This window comes from Trematomus bernacchii, unplaced genomic scaffold, assembly GCF_902827165.1.
Source record: "Trematomus bernacchii unplaced genomic scaffold, fTreBer1.1, whole genome shotgun sequence".
In the NCBI taxonomy this organism is placed as follows: domain Eukaryota; kingdom Metazoa; phylum Chordata; class Actinopteri; order Perciformes; family Nototheniidae; genus Trematomus; species Trematomus bernacchii.
In genome coordinates, this window is record NW_022987603.1 from 51958 (window position 1) to 69255 (window position 17298).

General features: G+C 40.8%; 1 protein-coding gene across 1 annotated transcript; it reads right to left on the reverse strand.

Annotated features, from left to right (window-relative positions):
* Positions 1-1968: 1968 nt before the first annotated feature.
* On the reverse strand, positions 1969-14004 carry LOC117482630 (scavenger receptor cysteine-rich type 1 protein M130-like). Its single transcript, XM_034130786.1, has 8 exons — positions 13962-14004; positions 13110-13397; positions 12791-12931; positions 11553-11840; positions 11022-11333; positions 5934-6230; positions 5387-5707; positions 1969-3223 (listed from the first exon to the last, which is right to left on the reverse strand). The coding sequence occupies exons 1-8, from the start codon at positions 14002-14004 to the stop codon at positions 2928-2930; spliced, it is 1986 nt and encodes a 661-aa protein (XP_033986677.1). The 3' UTR covers positions 1969-2927.
* Between the last annotated feature and the right edge of the window lie 3294 nt (positions 14005-17298).

The window sequence follows — 17298 nt, forward strand, 5'->3', positions numbered from 1 at the left end:
TACTGTCCCTACTTTAAAGAGTCCTCTCCTGCTGATGTTCAGGTGTATATCAGTATGTACTGTCCCTACTTTAAAGAGTCCTCTCCTGCTGATGTTCAGGTGTATATCAGTATGTAGTGTCTGTACCTTAAAGAGTCCTCTCCTGCTGATGTTCAGGTGTATATCAGTATGTAGTGTCTCTACTTTAAAGAGTCCTCTCCTGCTGATGTTCAGGTGTATATCAGTATGTAGTGTCTCTACTTTAAAGAGTCCTCTCCTGCTGATGTTCAGGTGTATATCAGTATGTAGTGTCTCTACTTTAAAGAGTCCTCTCCTGCTGATGTTCAGGTGTATATCAGTATGTAGTGTCTCTACTTTAAAGAGTCCTCTCCTGCTGATGTTCAGGTGTATATCAGTATGTAGTGTCTCTACTTTAAGAGTCCTCTCCTGCTGATGTTCAGGTGTATATCAGTATGTAGTGTCTCTACTTTAAAGAGTCCTCTCCTGCTGATGTTCAGGTGTATATCAGTATGTAGTGTCTGTACCTTAAAGAGTCCTCTCCTGCTGATGTTCAGGTGTATATCAGTATGTAGTGTCTCTACTTTAAAGAGTCCTCTCCTGCTGATGTTCAGGTGTATATCAGTATGTAGTGTCTCTACTTTAAAGAGTCCTCTCCTGCTGATGTTCAGGTGTATATCAGTATGTAGTGTCTCTACTTTAAAGAGTCCTCTCCTGCTGATGTTCAGGTGTATATCAGTATGTAGTGTCTCTACTTTAAAGAGTCCTCTCCTGCTGATGTTCAGGTGTATATCAGTATGTAGTGTCTCTACTTTAAAGAGTCCTCTCCTGCTGATGTTCAGGTGTATATCAGTATGTAGTGTCTCTACTTTAAAGAGTACTCTCTAAAAGACTGAAACAACACTGTTGTGAAATAACACTTCTTTAAAAATGTCTTAATGTTGTTCCTGGCTGCTGATTTTTATACGTTCACTAACTTTCATAATGATGCCACTTATCTTTATACCTTTAATTTCTTGCTGTGGGGCGAATAAAATGTTTCTGATCCTGTTCTAAAGAAACATGTTTTAATGTTTTATTGCATTATCTCTCCAGGGGAACACACACACACACACACACACACACACACACACACACACACACACACACACACACACACACACACACACACACACACACACACACACACACACACACACACACACACACGTGCCTGGGAGACCTCCTCCTCCTCCTCCTCCTCCTCCTTCTCTCAGCTGACTCCAGGGAGTCGCTTCAGATGGTTTGTGTTTGTGGACGTTATTCGCTCTCGCCCACCTCGTCATGACTGCAGCTCCTGTCTGAAGTTTAGGGGAGAAAAAGGTATATTTTAGATGGAATAATTAACAGAATAATATTCCATGACATAAAAGGCCATGTCACAATTAACAAGGAAAACATAAATGTCATATTATCCAGAAAATCATCAAAATGAAATGTTTTAAATGCCACAAAACATATTGAATGCACTACAAAATGTTTTGTTTTTTTAATGTAAAGCAAAGACCTTCATCATCAACGCAGAGTTAGGTGGGTTCAGATCAGTGATTTTATTTCTACTTTAAGAATATTTTTGATATGTATTTCACTGGTGTTGTGTTTCCTGCTGTTGGAGTCGGCAGGCCTGTATTAATTATTCTGGCAATTAATCAGACCTACTAATTGACTAACAGTCTCACCTCTACTAACTTCTGAAGAACCAGGTTCAATGAACTGCTGTTTCTATTCAGACGACACACTAAATCCGTCTAAGCGATCCCATAGGATTCTGGTATCTGTAATGAGGTGTGGCCCTGCCTAAGTGTGAGTGTGGCAGTGTGCAATCTTACCTTAAAGCAGGAGAGGACGCAGATTTATTTTAAGTTATCCCAGTCCAAAAGGGTAGGATGATTTTATTTGAAGAAAATGGTCCACACTTTTACAGGGTTTTACCTTCTCTCGTTACAATGTGACAATCATACACAAATATTTCATGCTGTGGTAAATTACTAATCAAAAACCTCAATTCACAGTTTTACATTTCTTATTTTATTTGGTAAATCTCTTCTCTTCAACTTGCATTAAAACCTCTTCCACTGGAATTCAGAGGAAAACCCTCATAGACTACCAGGTGTGAAATAAAATACATTAAAACCTCTTCATCTGTCCCTCGTCAGTTGTGATATTAAATTCAACGGCCCTCTTCCATTGGTAATATTACAATCTCTAGAGTACTTAGGAGAAACCCTGCTCTGAAGCGTTTCCTCTCTCAGCTATAGTGCTTTTATGTTCCACACAAGGACAGAAAACCAAAGACACACCTTCTTACCCATATATGTGGGGAAAGGTCATGACCTCTGGTGTGCAGGACTGGAAATATCCAAACTTTTCTCCTATGGTATGGCTAAAACACATTTTGGGGCTCCAGTACTTTTCCATTGAGTCAGGAGTCTCCTCTGTACAGCCTGCTGTGAGTGAAGACAACTGTCTCCCCTCTGCTAAACAGTGACACCCATAGTGATAAACTATTAAGGCCTTAAACTTAATTTTCCAAACCACTTACATTTTGTATATATTGTGAGTATAGAACAACATGAAACATAATGCATTTTCATTGTGGGTTATATAAGATTATATTTGATTATATGAACTGTTGTTTTAATTATTGAACTCAATATTGAAACCTCAACAAAGCCACATTAGGAGAAAACAGTCAAATTTCCAAATATTAAGAAAAAAGTCAACTTTGGAGAAAAAAATCAAATTGTGAAAATGATTTTACTGAGGAATTATTCAAATTTTGAGGAAAAAGTCAAATTTGGAGAGAAAAAAAATCAAATCTAAAAAAGTCAAATATGGAAAACTAGTTCAAATTTGGAGAAAAAAATCCAATTAAAAAAAAAGAGTCAACGTCAAAGGAGCTTACCTGAACAGGTAAGAGTCAGGAAGTGGGAAGAGCAACTTGATACTGCACACTCCCTCAGAGCAGATGCAGAATGAACACATTGAGGACAGATCCACCACACAGATCTCTTTGAGGACTCTCTGTCTCCTAGAGAAACAGCAGAGCCACAGTCGAGATCTCTGCAAGCAACACCTGCTGCCTTCAGGGTCCAGGTAGAGTCCCATACTGGTCTCCATTCTCCTCGATGTTTCACCTCCAGAGTTCCTGCACAGCGACTCTCTCCTCCCACCAGTCTGACCGGCTCTGAAGAGAAAAAAGAGAGTCATCATCGAGAGAATAAATTGAGTTTGATGAAATGAACCAATCACAGCTGCAGCTCCTCTATTTTATATTCTATTTACATGTATATAAAATTCAAATGCAAAGGTTTCATTGTAATATGCACATGAGCTACACGTTAAAAATGGCAATCATAATGGCAATTTTCGAGGAAAAGTCAAATTTCGGAGGAAAAAGTCAACATTTGAGGAAAAAAATCCAAAATGTGTGAAAAAAGACAAACACTTTGAGAAGAAAGTCAACTTTGAAGAAATAAGTCAAATTTGGTGAACAAAATCAAATTAAAAAAAAAAAGTAAAATTTTGAGGAAAAAGTTTAAAAGAAATTGATGGAACAATCTGCGAGGAATGAACTAGGAGCAGAGAAATAATCATATTTTAAAAGACAGCAGCTTCATAAGAGGCCAACAAGAGTGACAGAGTGTGTCACTGTGCTGAAGGATAGACCAGCTATCCAGACCAGTCTCTAAAGACTTTCCAAGGGGTAAATATGCTGCTGCTGGAGTACTGACTGGCATAGTTGGGTAACAAAGTAACAAAGTACTGTAATAATATTACTTTTGTCGGTAACGGAGTAATGTAACGCGTTACTTTTATAATTCAGTAATCACACTACAGTTACTAACATTGCCCGACACGCGTTACTTCGTTACTTTTATAAAATCAGTAATCACACTACAGTTACCTACTAACATAAAGAATTACTAGATTCTCCCTTTGACAGACAAGAGGGATTTCCGCCGCAAGTTTATATTTACATAACATTTGCGCGACTTGCGCGTCCACATGCAGTGCATAAACATGGCTGAGTCAACAGCTATAACTTTCGAGGGGTGGAGGTATGCCCATTATTTTGAGTTCGTCCGAAGAAAGGACAGGAATGTGACGGTGAGGTGCAAACTGTGTCCAGGCCAGAAGCTTTTATCCACTGCTGCAAACACAACGTCAAACTTCCACAAGCACCTGCAAAGACAACATGCTAACGTGAAGCTAATAGCTAAGGAGGACCTCCGAAGGCTAACGTGAAGCTAATAGCTAAGGAGGACCTCCGAATCCAGAGTGAGGATGTTGAGTGTGCGCCGCCGCCGAAACGGGGGTGCTAGTGGAGCCTCGCAGCGCCGAAACTGTGGCGTGCTTACACTGTAGGTGCGCCACATTTGCGCTTCAGATGAGGCTCCCTCCGCAAAATGAAGCACCCTCCGCAGTCTGCGTGATCTGCCTGTAGGGAGGGGCGGCCCTGCGAGAAAAGTAACGAGTAAAGTAACGAGTAAAGTAACGAGTAAAGTAACGAGTAAAGTAACGCGTTACTTTATGTAGAGAGTAACGAAGTAAAGTAATATATTACTTTTTTTTAAAGTAATATGTAATATATTACTTTTTTTGAGTAACGACCCCATCTCTGCTGACTGGAAGTATTGCTGATATCATATCTACCATATCCTCTTAAAGTGCTCTGTCCAACAATATCAGTCTCATGAAGAAAGGTGTTTTAACGCTTATTAAAAATAGCAGAAAAACATGCATTCTTGTACACACGAGGGGACATTGACAGAGGATTACTGGAAAAGTACACAGTAAAAGTACTTCATAGTACTTGTTGGGGTGGTTTCACTAGTACTGAGTCCTAGTTTAAATCTCCTAACAATGTTGTCCATTTTAGACATAGGCTTATTATATTTGCAGCCCTTAATAACATTCGTTTTCTGGGCTCAATGTGTCTCTTGGCCGTTTTCGTTGTGATCGCTAAATTCACCTTGTTTATAATATTATCACCATTCCTTCAGCCGGATACTGTAGTGCTTCAAAGTGTATTTTAGCACACGAGTGCTTTTGTTTTGAAATCACTTCCGTGAGTTTCGCCCCGCCCCTCGCTCCAATGACCATTAGACCATTTAGTAAGGTAAAAAGCAAAAACGCCTCTCAGACGCTGTTCCGTTTACTTGTTTAATAAAGCAAAAGAAATGGTCAGTAGATACACAGATTCTTCTTGCACTATTTTTTATTTTTGTATTTTATTATATATGTTGCATTGTTGGAGGAGCTCAGGTCAGGAAAATGTCATTGCCATTTCTACACTGTAGCTTATGTGCATATGACAATAAAACCTTTGAATCTTTGAATCTTCTACCTGAGCAGGTGAGGCCAACAGCTCTGCCAGGTGAGCAGGTGTTTCTCTCGGAGGCTGAGCTACAGTCCAGGAGAGCAGACTCATGGCCTCCACACTGGAACTCTTTGGTCCACATTGGAGCCTCCCCTTCTCCATAGAGCGCCCCCTGGAGGACTGAAGGAGCCCCACAGCCAAGCTGCCTGCAGACCACCTGAGCATCCTGCTGGTCAAAGTCAGCCTCACACACTGAGGACCAGGACGGGTTAGACTGGTTAGAGTGGTCAGAGTTCACCTCCAGTCTACCTGAGCACAGACTGGTCCCATTCACCAGCCTGACAGAGTCTGGAGAGGACAGAAGATACAACTCAGGTAAATAAACAGTTACTTTTTCTATTGTATTTTATGCTTTATCTTATATTTCTATGTTCTTATTTGTTATTTATTTAAAAATCAAAAAGTCAAATTTGGAGAAAAATCTAAATTTGAGAAAATAGTCAAATATGAAGAAATATGTCAAATGTTGAGAAAATCCAATTCTAAAAAAAGAGTCAGAGTCAAAGGAGCTTACCTAAACAGGTAAGAGTCAGGAGGTGGGAAGAGGAACTTGATATTGCACATTCCTTCAGAGCAGATGCAGACTGAACACATTGAGGACTGATCCTCCACACAATTCTCTTTGAGGACGCCTTTCTCTCTCCCACAGAAACAGCAGAGCCGCAGTCGAGATCTCTGCAGGCAACACCTGCTGTCTTCAGGGTCCAGGGAGAGGAAGAGCCATCCACTGGTCTCCATTCTCCTCGATGTTTCACCTCCAGGTCTCCTGCACAGCGACTCTCTCCTCCCACCAGTCTGACCTCACCAGGCTCTGAAGGGAAACAAGAGAGAGATCAGAGAGAGAATACAGTGAGTTTGATGAAATGAACCAATCACAGCTGCAGCTCCTCTATTTTATATTCTATTTACATGTATATCAAATTCAAATGCAAAGGCTTTATTGTAATATGTGACACGAAGGGCTCTTAAGAACTCAGATGCTCGATTCCGTAGCTTTGTAATATGCTTTATTATTAAGATCACAAAGCTTTTCAAAGTGTCTTCTAGGATCTACTAGGATATTCCATAGAATCTCTAGGTTCGACTAGGCAAGGATAACAGGTCTCTGGTAACAGGCATGGATCTGATGATGAGACAAGACGAACCAACACAAGACAAAGGGAGAGAAGGACTATATATACACACACACACACATAAGGTAATGAGGCACAGGTGGACACAATCAGGGGCGGGAACAACAATCAGTCTGACCGGTGACACACAATGACAGGAAGTGCATTTGATGACATCCCATAATACGCTTAGATGCGTTGATGGCTGCATCGTTACCGAACCTGTGAAGTTTTGGGCCGTTTGGAGCATTTTCACTGAAGTTATGAGAAAACCGTGTTTCATGGCGAGCCTTGTGTTACCATGGCAACGGCATTTGAAGAAACCCCATAATTGACGTAGAGCTGTTGAGGGCTGGACCGGTGATATACAAGCGAAGTTTGGAGGACGATCGGACCGTGTCCATTGGACTTACAGCGACATCGTGCTTCATGGCGAGTGGTCTGTCGCCATGGCAACGGCATTTGATGACACCCCATAATACGGTTAGATGCGTTGATGGCCGCATCGTTACCAAACCTGTGAAGTTTTGGGCAGTTTGAAGCATTTTCACTGAAGTTATGAGAAAACCGTGTTTCATAGCAAGCATTGTGTTGCCATGGCAACGGTATTTGAAGAAACCCCATAATACGGTTAGATGCGTTGATGGCTGCATCGTTACCAAACCTGTGAAGTTTTGGGCCGTTTGAAGCATTTTCACTGAAGTTATGAGAAAACCGTGTTTCATGGTGAGCATTGTGTTGCCATGGCAACGGCATTTGAAGAAATCTCAAAACTGTCTCGTAGATGTCTTCACGGCTGGACTGTTAGCACACAAGTGAATTTTGAGCACTTTTTGAACATTTTCATAGGAGTTAAAGGGACATCGTGTTTTATGGCGAGGGATGCGTTTCCATGGAAATGGCATATGGTGAGATTTCAGATTTGGCATAGAGCTGTTGAGGCATGGACCGGTGATATACAAGTGAAGATTGGGGGACGATTGGACCATGTCCATTGGACTTACAGCGACATCGTGTTTCATGGCGAGTGGTCTGTCGCCATGGCAACGGCATTTGGTGACCACCCATACTACGCTTAGATGCGTTGATGGCTGCATCGTTACCAAACCTGTGAAGTTTTGAGCCGTTTGGAACATTGTGTGTGAGAGAGAGAGAGAGAGAGTGTGTGTCTGTCTGTGTGTGGCAGAGAGAGAGAGAGAGAGAGAGAGAGAGAGAGAGAGAGAGAGAGAGAGAGAGAGAGAGAGAGAGAGAGAGAGAGAATGAAATGAACAGTTAGAACTGACTGCTGTCAGTTGGAGTGATGACATCATCGTGTTCCATTACACAGGTGTTTATAGTTGAGCTAACGAGCTCTGTGGAGATCAAAGGTTTGCATTGTTCTGAATGAGACATGAACCTCTTACATGTGAATGAACAGTTAGAACTGATTGCTGTCAGTTGGAGTGATGACATCATCGTGTTCCATTACACAGGTGTTTATAGTTGAGCTAACGAGCTCTGTAGTGATCAAAGGTTTGCATTGTTCTGAATGAGAGATAAACCTCTTACATGTGAACGTTTTGTGGAAGAACGATAACAGATATCTGTGAAATTTCAAAACGTGAAGCATGTCAAGGAAGTTGAGTATCTGAAGTGTAATTTTTGTGTACTTTCGGGTTAATAATGTGGCCTTTTTGGCAGTTTAACTAAAGGTGTGTGGCTGCTGCTGTGAGGAAATATCTGCCTGAAATTACAATGGGCTTTAATGGAGACATGTTGAACGTTTTTGTCACTTCATGCCCTCAAGAGGCATTTTGTTTAATTATTTTTGCTTAATTATTTGTCATTTTTTCAAGCTACGAGATGTTTTCCTACGTTTGTCATGAAAAAGTATGTCTCAATAATGTAGGGTTTGGGAATTATGGCAGTTTTAAAAAAAAATATGAAGGCACATTTCAAGAATTTCCACACTCTAGCTGTGACATCACGCACTCTAGTTAATGTTAAAATCTGAAGAAAACCTCTTTAACAAGGTCTGAACAATGTTTAATATCTCCAAAAGTAAGAATCAGATTTAAAAGTTGTGTTACACGAATAATGTCAGAAAGATGTGTAACATTTTAAAGTTGGAATGAGGTTTCTGAGTGAAAGTATGAATGAACAGTTAGCAGTTGAAGTCGCATGAAGATTTGTTGAAGTCTGAAGAATGTCTCCATTGACATCCATGTTAAAAATTGGATGTATAATGGGCTGTATCTCTGGAATTATGAAAGTTATGAATGATAAAAGTAATAGCCTGCGATTCCCGACCGAGCTGAACGTTTTGATGTTTGAACAGAGTTTCTGCGATGTTGAATGTGGGAAGAGAAGAGGGCCAAAATAAGTGGGCGAAATAATAAGAATAAGGACTTTGTCCGTAGCATAACATATAGTTGGAATGCTGTATCAGCATTCCCACTAAATTAAAAACGGTTTATTGCGGTGATAACTATTTATATAAATAAGTAGATGGCAAGATGAGACTTCTTGCATATAGACTTTTTGCACTATTTATTTTTGTATTTTATTTAGTGGGAATGCTGTTAACAGCATTCCAACTATCTGTTCTTCTACGCACAACATTTTTTATTATTCCGCCTGTTATTTTGGCCCTCTTCTCTCCCACATTCCACATCGCAGAAACTCCTTTCAAACATCAAAACGTTCAGCTCGGTCGGGAATCGATGGCTATTACTTTTATCATTCATAACTTTCAGAATTCCAGAGATATAGCCCATAATTCATCACATGTTTAACATTTTAACTTTAACATTGCGCAGCTCGTTAAGGCAGAGTGTGTGATGTCAGAGTTAGAGTGGAGGATAGTTTGAAATTTGCCTTCATATTTTGTTTTAAAACTGCCATAATTCCCAAACCCTACATTCCTGAGACATCATTTTTCATGACAAACGTAGGAAAACATCTCATAGCTTGAAAAATTACAAATAATTAAGCAAAAAATAATTAAACAAAATGCCTCTTGAGGGCATGAAGTGACAAAAACTTTCAACATGCCTCCATTAAAGCCCATTGTAATTTCAGGCTGATATTTCCTCACGGTAGCAGCCGCACACCTTTAGTTAAACTGCCAAAAAGGCCACATTATTAACCCGAAAGTACACAAAAATTACACTTCAGATACTCAACTTCCTTGACATGCTTCACGTTTTGAAATTTCACAGATATCTGTTACGGTTCTTCGACAAAACGTTCACATGTAAGAGGTTTATCTCTCATTCAGAACAATGGAAACCTTTGATCTCAGCACACCTCGTTACCTCAAATATAAACACCTGTGTCATGGAACACAATGATGTCACATTGACAGGTTTGGTAACGATGCAGCCATCAACGCATCTAAGCGTATTATGGGGTGTCATCAAATGCCGTTGCCATGGCGACAGACCACTCGCCATGAAGCACGATGTCGCTGTAAGTCCAATGGACACGGTCCGATCGTCCCCCAAACTTCGCTTGTATATCACCGGTCCAGCCCTCAACAGCTCTACGTCAATTATGGGGTTTCTTCAAATGCCGTTGCCATGGCAACACAATGCTCGCCATGAAACACGGTTTTCTCATAAATTCAGTGAAAATGCTCCAAACGGCCCAAAACTTCACAGGTTTGGTAACGATGCAGCCATCAACGCATCTAACCGTATTATGGGGTGTCATCAAATGCCGTTGCCATGCCGACAGACCAATCGCCATGAAGCACATTGTCGATGTAAGTCCAATGGACACGGTCCAATCGTCCCCGAATCTTCACTTGTATATCACCGGTCCAGCCCTCAACAGCTCTACGTCAATTATGGGGTTTCATCATATGCCATTTCCATGGAAACGCATCCCTCGCCATAAAACATGATGTCGCTATAACTCCTATGAAAATGTTCAAAAAGTGCTCAAACTTCACATGTGTGCTAACAGTCCAGCTGTGAAGATATCTACGGGACATGCCGTTGCCATGGCAACACAATGCTCACCGTGAAACAGGGTTTTCTCATAACTTCAGTGAAAATGCTCCAAACGGCCCAAAACTTCACAGGTTCGGTAACGATGCAGCCATCAACGCATCTAAGCGTATTATGGGATGTCATCAAATGCCGTTGGCATGGCGACAGATCATTCGCCATCAACTTAGTTCAAATGTTTGCAGTTCAATTATTCTGCTGCTTTTCCAAGCCTTTTTACTTTCTTTTCTTCTCTCATCACACATTCAAGCCCCCAGTGTTCATGTATCATTTCAATCTAAATTCTTCACTTTCTTCTTACACATTACACTTCAGCATAGCAATTTAGCATCAGCTTTTCAGCATAAAGATTCCCACTAGCAATTTCTTCAGGAATTGCATTCTCTTATATATGTTGCATTGTTGGAGGGGCTCAGGTCAGGAGAATTTCATTGCCATTTCTACACTGTAGCTTATGTGCATATGACAATAAAACCTTTGAGTCTTTGAATCTCCTACCTAAGCAGGTGAGGCTAACAGCTCTGCCAGGTGAGCAGGTGTTTCTCTCTGAGGCTGAGCTACAGTCCAGGAGAGCAGACTCATGGCCTCCACACTGGAACTCTTTGGTCCACATTGGAGCCTCCCCTTCTCCATAGAGCCACCCGTGGAGGACTGAAGGAGCCCTACAGCCAAGCTGCCTGCAGACCACCTGAGCATCCTGCTGGTCAAAGTCAGCCTCACACACTGAGGACCAGGACGGGTTAGTCTGGTTAGACTTCACCTCCAGTCTACCTGAGCACAGACTGGTCCCCCCCAGCAGCCTGACAGAGTCTGGAGAGGACAGAAGATAAAACTCAGGTAAAGAAACAGTTGCTTTTTGAATTTGTATTGTATTGTATGCTTTATCTTATATTTCTATTTTCTTATTTGTTATCTAAAAATCTAAATTTCAGTCAAATCTCTGAGGAAAAAGTCAAATGTTGTGAAATAAGTCAAATTGGGAGAAAAAAATCTAATTCTAAAAAAAGAGTCAAAGTTAAAGGTGCTTACCTGAACAGGTAAGAGTCAGAAAGTTGGAAGAGGAACTTGCTGTTGCACACTCCCTCAGAGCAGATCCAGACTGAACACAGGCAGGACTGATCCCCCACACAGATCTCTTTGAGGACTCCTTTCTCTCTCCCACAGAAACAGCAGAGCCACAGTCGAGATCTCTGCAGACAACACCTGCTGCCTTCAGGGTCCTGAGAGAGTTAGAGCCCTTCACTGGTCTCCATTCTCCCTGTTTCACCTCCAGGTCTCCTGCACAGCGACTCTCTCCTCCCACCAGTCTGACCGGCTCTGAAGAGAAACAAGAGAGTGATCAGAGAGAGAATAAAGTGAGTTTGATGAAATGAACCAATCACAGCTGCACCTCCTCTATTTTATATTCTATTTACATGTATATCAAATTCAAATTCAAAGCTTTTATGTTCATATGCATATAAGCTACAGGTTAGAAATGTCAATGAGGGATTTTGAAAAAAATAATAATAATTGAGGAAAAAGTCAACATTTTAGAAAAAAGTCAAAAACTCTGAGAAAAAATCCAAATTTCGAAATAAATAAATGAATAGTTACATTTGGAGGACAAAGTGAAATTGTTTTTTAACAAAGTCAAAAACTCTAGAAAAAATCTAATTTTGGAGAGAAAAAATTAATACAAAAAAAAAGTTTGACCAAATTTCGAGGAAAAGTCAACAAACCAAACATTTTAGAAAAAAGTCAACTTTAGAGAAAAAAGTCAACTTTAGAGAAAAAAGTCAACTTTAGAGAAATAAGTCACATTTTGAGGAAAAAAAAGTAATTGTGCAACAAGTCTATACAATATGATATGTACAAGAAAAGAATATGAAATTAAATAATGTACACTAAGACTAAATTAAAAACGGTTTATTGCGGTGATAACTATTGATATAAATAAGTAGATTGCAAGATGAGACTTCTTGCAGATAGATTGTATATAGACTTCTTGCATTATTTTGTAGATATGTATTTTATTATATATGTTGCATTGTTGGAGGAGCTCAGGTCAGAAGAATTTCATTGCCATTTCTACACTGTAGCTTTGAATCTTTTACCTGAGCAGGTGAGGCTAACAGCTCTGCCAGGTGAGCAGGTGTTTCTCTCGGAGGCTGAGCTACAGTCCAGGAGAGCAGACTCATGGCCTCCACACTGGAACTCTTTGGTCCACATTGGAGCCTCCCCTTCTCCATAGAGCGCCCCCTGGAGGACTGAAGGAGCCCCACAGCCGAGCTGCCTGCAGACCACCTGAGCATCCTGCTGGTCAAAGTCAGCCTCACACACTGAGGACCAGGACGGGTTAGAATGGTTAGACTTCACCTCCAGTCTACCTGAGCACAGACTGGTCCCATTCACCAGCCTGACAGAGTCTGGAGAGGACAGAAGATAAAACTGAGGTAAAGAAACAGTTACTTCTATAATTTGTATTGTATTTTCTTATTTGTTATTTAATAAAAAATCAAATATCTGAGAAAATAAGTCAAATTGTGAGGAAACTTCAAATTTCGAGGAACAGTCAAATTCTGAGAAAGAGTCAAAGGAGCTTACCTGAACAGGTAAGAGTCAGGAAGTAGGAAGAGTAACTTGCTGTTGCACACTCCCTCAGAGCAGATCCAGACTGAACACATTCAGGTCTGATCCTCCACGCAGAGCTCTCTGAGGACTCCTCTCTCTCTCCCACAGAAACAGCAGAGCCACAGTCCAGATCTCTGCAGAGAACACCTGCTGCCTCCAGGGTCCAGGTAGGAAAACCAATCACTGGTCTCCATTCTCCCTGAAGCTTCAGCTCCAGAGCTCCTGCACAGCGACTCTCTCCTCCCACCACTCTGACCGGCTCTGAAGAGAAACAAGAGAGTCATCAGAGAGAGAATAAAGTGAGTTTGATGAAATGAACCAATTACAAATGTTGGGGAAATATTTTCCTCGGCCCATAACTTTGACCCAGTTTATCAGTTTGTACTGCCCTCGCTGAGCACAGGCCTGCTACCCTGGGCTGCTCTCAGTGTTTTGTCTCCCTGTTCCTGCCTGTTGGCTTCAGCTGATAGGTGCTATAGTGCTCCTCCTGTTTGATCTTGTTATGCACAATGTTGATTATTCTCTCAGAACTAGCTGAATACAGGGCTCTGGGGTAGAGATCTTCAGAATTGGTTTGGCAGAAGCTGTGTCACCTCGTAGCGGGAGCACGTCTTGTCAAATTCTCCGGCCGTAACTCCATAATAAACCCTCAGTGTTTGTCATCAAAGTTCCAGCTCTCCCCGTGTCTCTCTGAGCTCTCCATTGCTTCAGAAGTTTCCATCACACACTGGCGAAGTCGTTAGGGAGTTGGCTTTGCAACTGGAAGGTCAACAGTTCAAGTCCCGGCAAGACCAAGTGCTACCGAGGTGTCCCTGAGTAAGGCACCGTTCCCTACAATGCTCCCCGGGCAGATGGGGCTCATAGCCATGGAAGGCAACACATCTAGGAGAAGGACACTCTGAACTAAAAACCAGGACTGAGAGGAGTTGCGCCGCCCAGTCCTTAATCAGCATAGTAAAGCCAACCATGAAGAACAAAGTCATCCCAAAATCCTATACGGAGAACCGGGATGACTGGAAGCGACGATGGAGGGCTCGTCTGAGGACGACCTAGAGAGATCACAACAACACATTCTCACTCCCAACTCGGCCTATGTTGACGTTATGTCAGGGTCCCTGTCGTCACTTTCCAATGCAAGGGGGGGCCCTTTAGCGTTGAGTTTCAACTATCAAGGAGTCCCATTGACTTGCATAGAGCTCCCTGAACGTTGGTAATAGACGAGTTGGGATCGCGGAGAAATGCTCTCCGCAGATCCATTCTCACAGCGTTTATCAACCTTTTTCTAACTCAATATCAAGCCACACTTATTGTGTTTACTTCTTTATTTTAATTGAATAGTTTCGGACTTTTGTTGCTGTCAGTTAGGGGGAGAGTAGGGGCTCAGAAAACTGAAATCTGTATTGTTTCATTGTTTTTTCCTTCTAATTTTGTATTCTTTTCTAAACTACACACTGTTATTTACTCAACAATAAGACACTATTATCCTTGTGTTTGTTTATTGGTTTGATTGTATAATGTCGGACTCGGGTCGGAGCAGCTCATTCGAACACAGGAAGCTGTATTTTCAAAATAAGAGTTCATGTTAGTATTATGTTTGATAATATATGTTTTATCAACTAGACCACTGAGTCTTGTTTAGACCATATTTTCTGTCGGTTTGGTGTTACAAATATAAACACAATATATGTGTGGATAACAAAATACATCCATCATAAACTAAACTGGAAACAGCAGTATATTTTATTGTGTTAACTGTTAACCTGAGTGCTTTAACCGCCTAGTGGTTAAAGCACGTTATTGAATTTTTTTGTTGATACGTTATATTTGATGAAAACATAAAAATATTAAGAGTACATGTTACGAGCTCGGATACACAAGAGACAAAGGACTCAAATGCAAGACCCGGAGAGCCAGAGATAAAGTATTTAGTAATATACTTTATTGCAAAAATAGGATATACAAAAAAGATAAGGCACTTTTAACGAGACGACAAAAAATAGGCTTCACTAAAGCGTAACAAAAAATCACTCACAACGTGAGGAGCAAACTTACAATACGTTTTACAGGAGCATGAATTCAAAAAGAGCAAACGCTGAAGAGCAGAGTTCTGGCATGAGGACAGGACAAGACGAACTGACAAAGAACAAAGGGAAGCTGGGGACTATAAACAAAAGGTAACTGGACACAGGTGGAAACAATCAGAGGCGGGCTGACGCTGATGAGGGCGGGAGACACACACCAGGATAGGAAGTGGGAAACAAGACAGAAAAATGATTAAACAAAACATGAAACATGACTGGACTTAACATTTTTGACGGGACACAACAGTACATCCTTTCATAGGGGGAAAGTAGAAGGTCAATGATAGAAATATAGAATAGAAAATATCAAGAAGATACTGTAAGTGATCTCTACAATAAAACAGTTTAGTGCAGGACGTCCAAAGATATTAATAGGAGGATGTGCAAAACAGACAAACTAATTAGGCTTTATTTAAACATTAAAGAATACTTTAGGTTAAGGTCTTCTTTTGAATAAGAAAAAAGCTTTGGGGGTATCTACAGATAAATATTAAGCCTGACAAAGTACTTAACGTCTAATATATTGCATAATTTGTTTTGGGACTTGACAATCAACTTTCCTGCAATGTTAACTATGTTGAAGCACTTATTTTAACTGATATAATACATATGTATTATACTCGTATAAGATGTATGTAGATAGAATAAGAAATGTGCAGAATATGACAGTTTAATGGTGGAGGTACACACATATTGATAGATGTCTTGTAATGCACTGTTGAGGATGCGACCCAAGTTTTTCATCTCCGACCTTGTCAGGTATTGAACATTCAATAAATAAAGAACACAGAATTATTAAATATAAAACAGAGAATTTGTGTGATTATACTAAATGATTTACAAATAAACACCACTGCATATTTACAACTGTTACACATGCTGCTGTAACGAAAACATTTCTAACTTGGGATCAATAAAGTATATCTTATTTTCAGAGTTGGGTGTAACACGTTACAAAGTAACGCGTTACTGTAATAATATTACTTTTGTCGGTAACGAAGTAGTGTAACGCGTTACTTTTATAATTCAGTAATCACACTACAGTTACTAACATTGCCCCGACACGCGTTACTTTGTTACTTTTATAAAATCAGTCATAATCACACTGACATACAAGAGGGATTTCCGCCGCAGGTTTATATCTACGTAATCTGCGCGACTTGCGCGTCCACATATCCACGTGCAGTGCTGCATAAACATGGCTGAGTCAGCGATAACTTTCGAGGGGTGGAGGTATGCCCATTATTTTGAGTTCGTCCGAAGAATAGACAGGAATGTGACGGTGAGGTGCAAACTGTGTCCAGGCCAGAAGCTGTTATCCACTGCTGTAAACACCACGTCAAACCTCAACAAACACCTGCAAAGAACACATGCTAAGGTGAAGCTAATAGCTAAGGACCCCCGAACCCAGAGTGAGGATGTTGTGAGTGCGCCGCCGCCGACTCCGAAGCAAAAATGACCGGTAACCAAAGCAGAGATGGACAGGCTTGTAGCATCCTTCATAGTAGAGGTAATGTTGCCCATTTGCACAGTGGAATCACCATCGCATCGTTCAGAGATATACTGCGCAAAATACAGATAGCAGGAGACAGAGGATAGCCATGGTCAGAGCTATCTGGATCAGTCTTATGCGACAACGGAAACTGAACTAAAGAGAACATTTGAAACTTTAGCAGTCTGCGTGATCTGCCTGTAGGGAGGGGCGGGCCGGCCCTGCGAGTAAAGTAACGAGTAAAGTAACGAGTTACTTTATGTAGAGAGTAACGAAGTAGTGTAATATATTACTTTTTTTTTTAAGTAATATGTAATATGTAATATATTACTTTTTTTTAGTAACGACCCCATCTCTGCTTATTTTAAGATGATCGATGGCTACTGCCATATTTGCAAAATGTGCCTCTGAACCTTGACAAGTGCATGTTTCAGGCTTATCAATTAGGGTCACAGACATAAGACCAGATGTTACATTTCATTTCATTTCAAGCCTTTATTTATCCAGGTGTATCCCTTGAGATCATTGATCTCTTTTTCAAGGGAGACCTGCTCAAGTAGGTTCCACATGAAACATAAAAACATAAAAC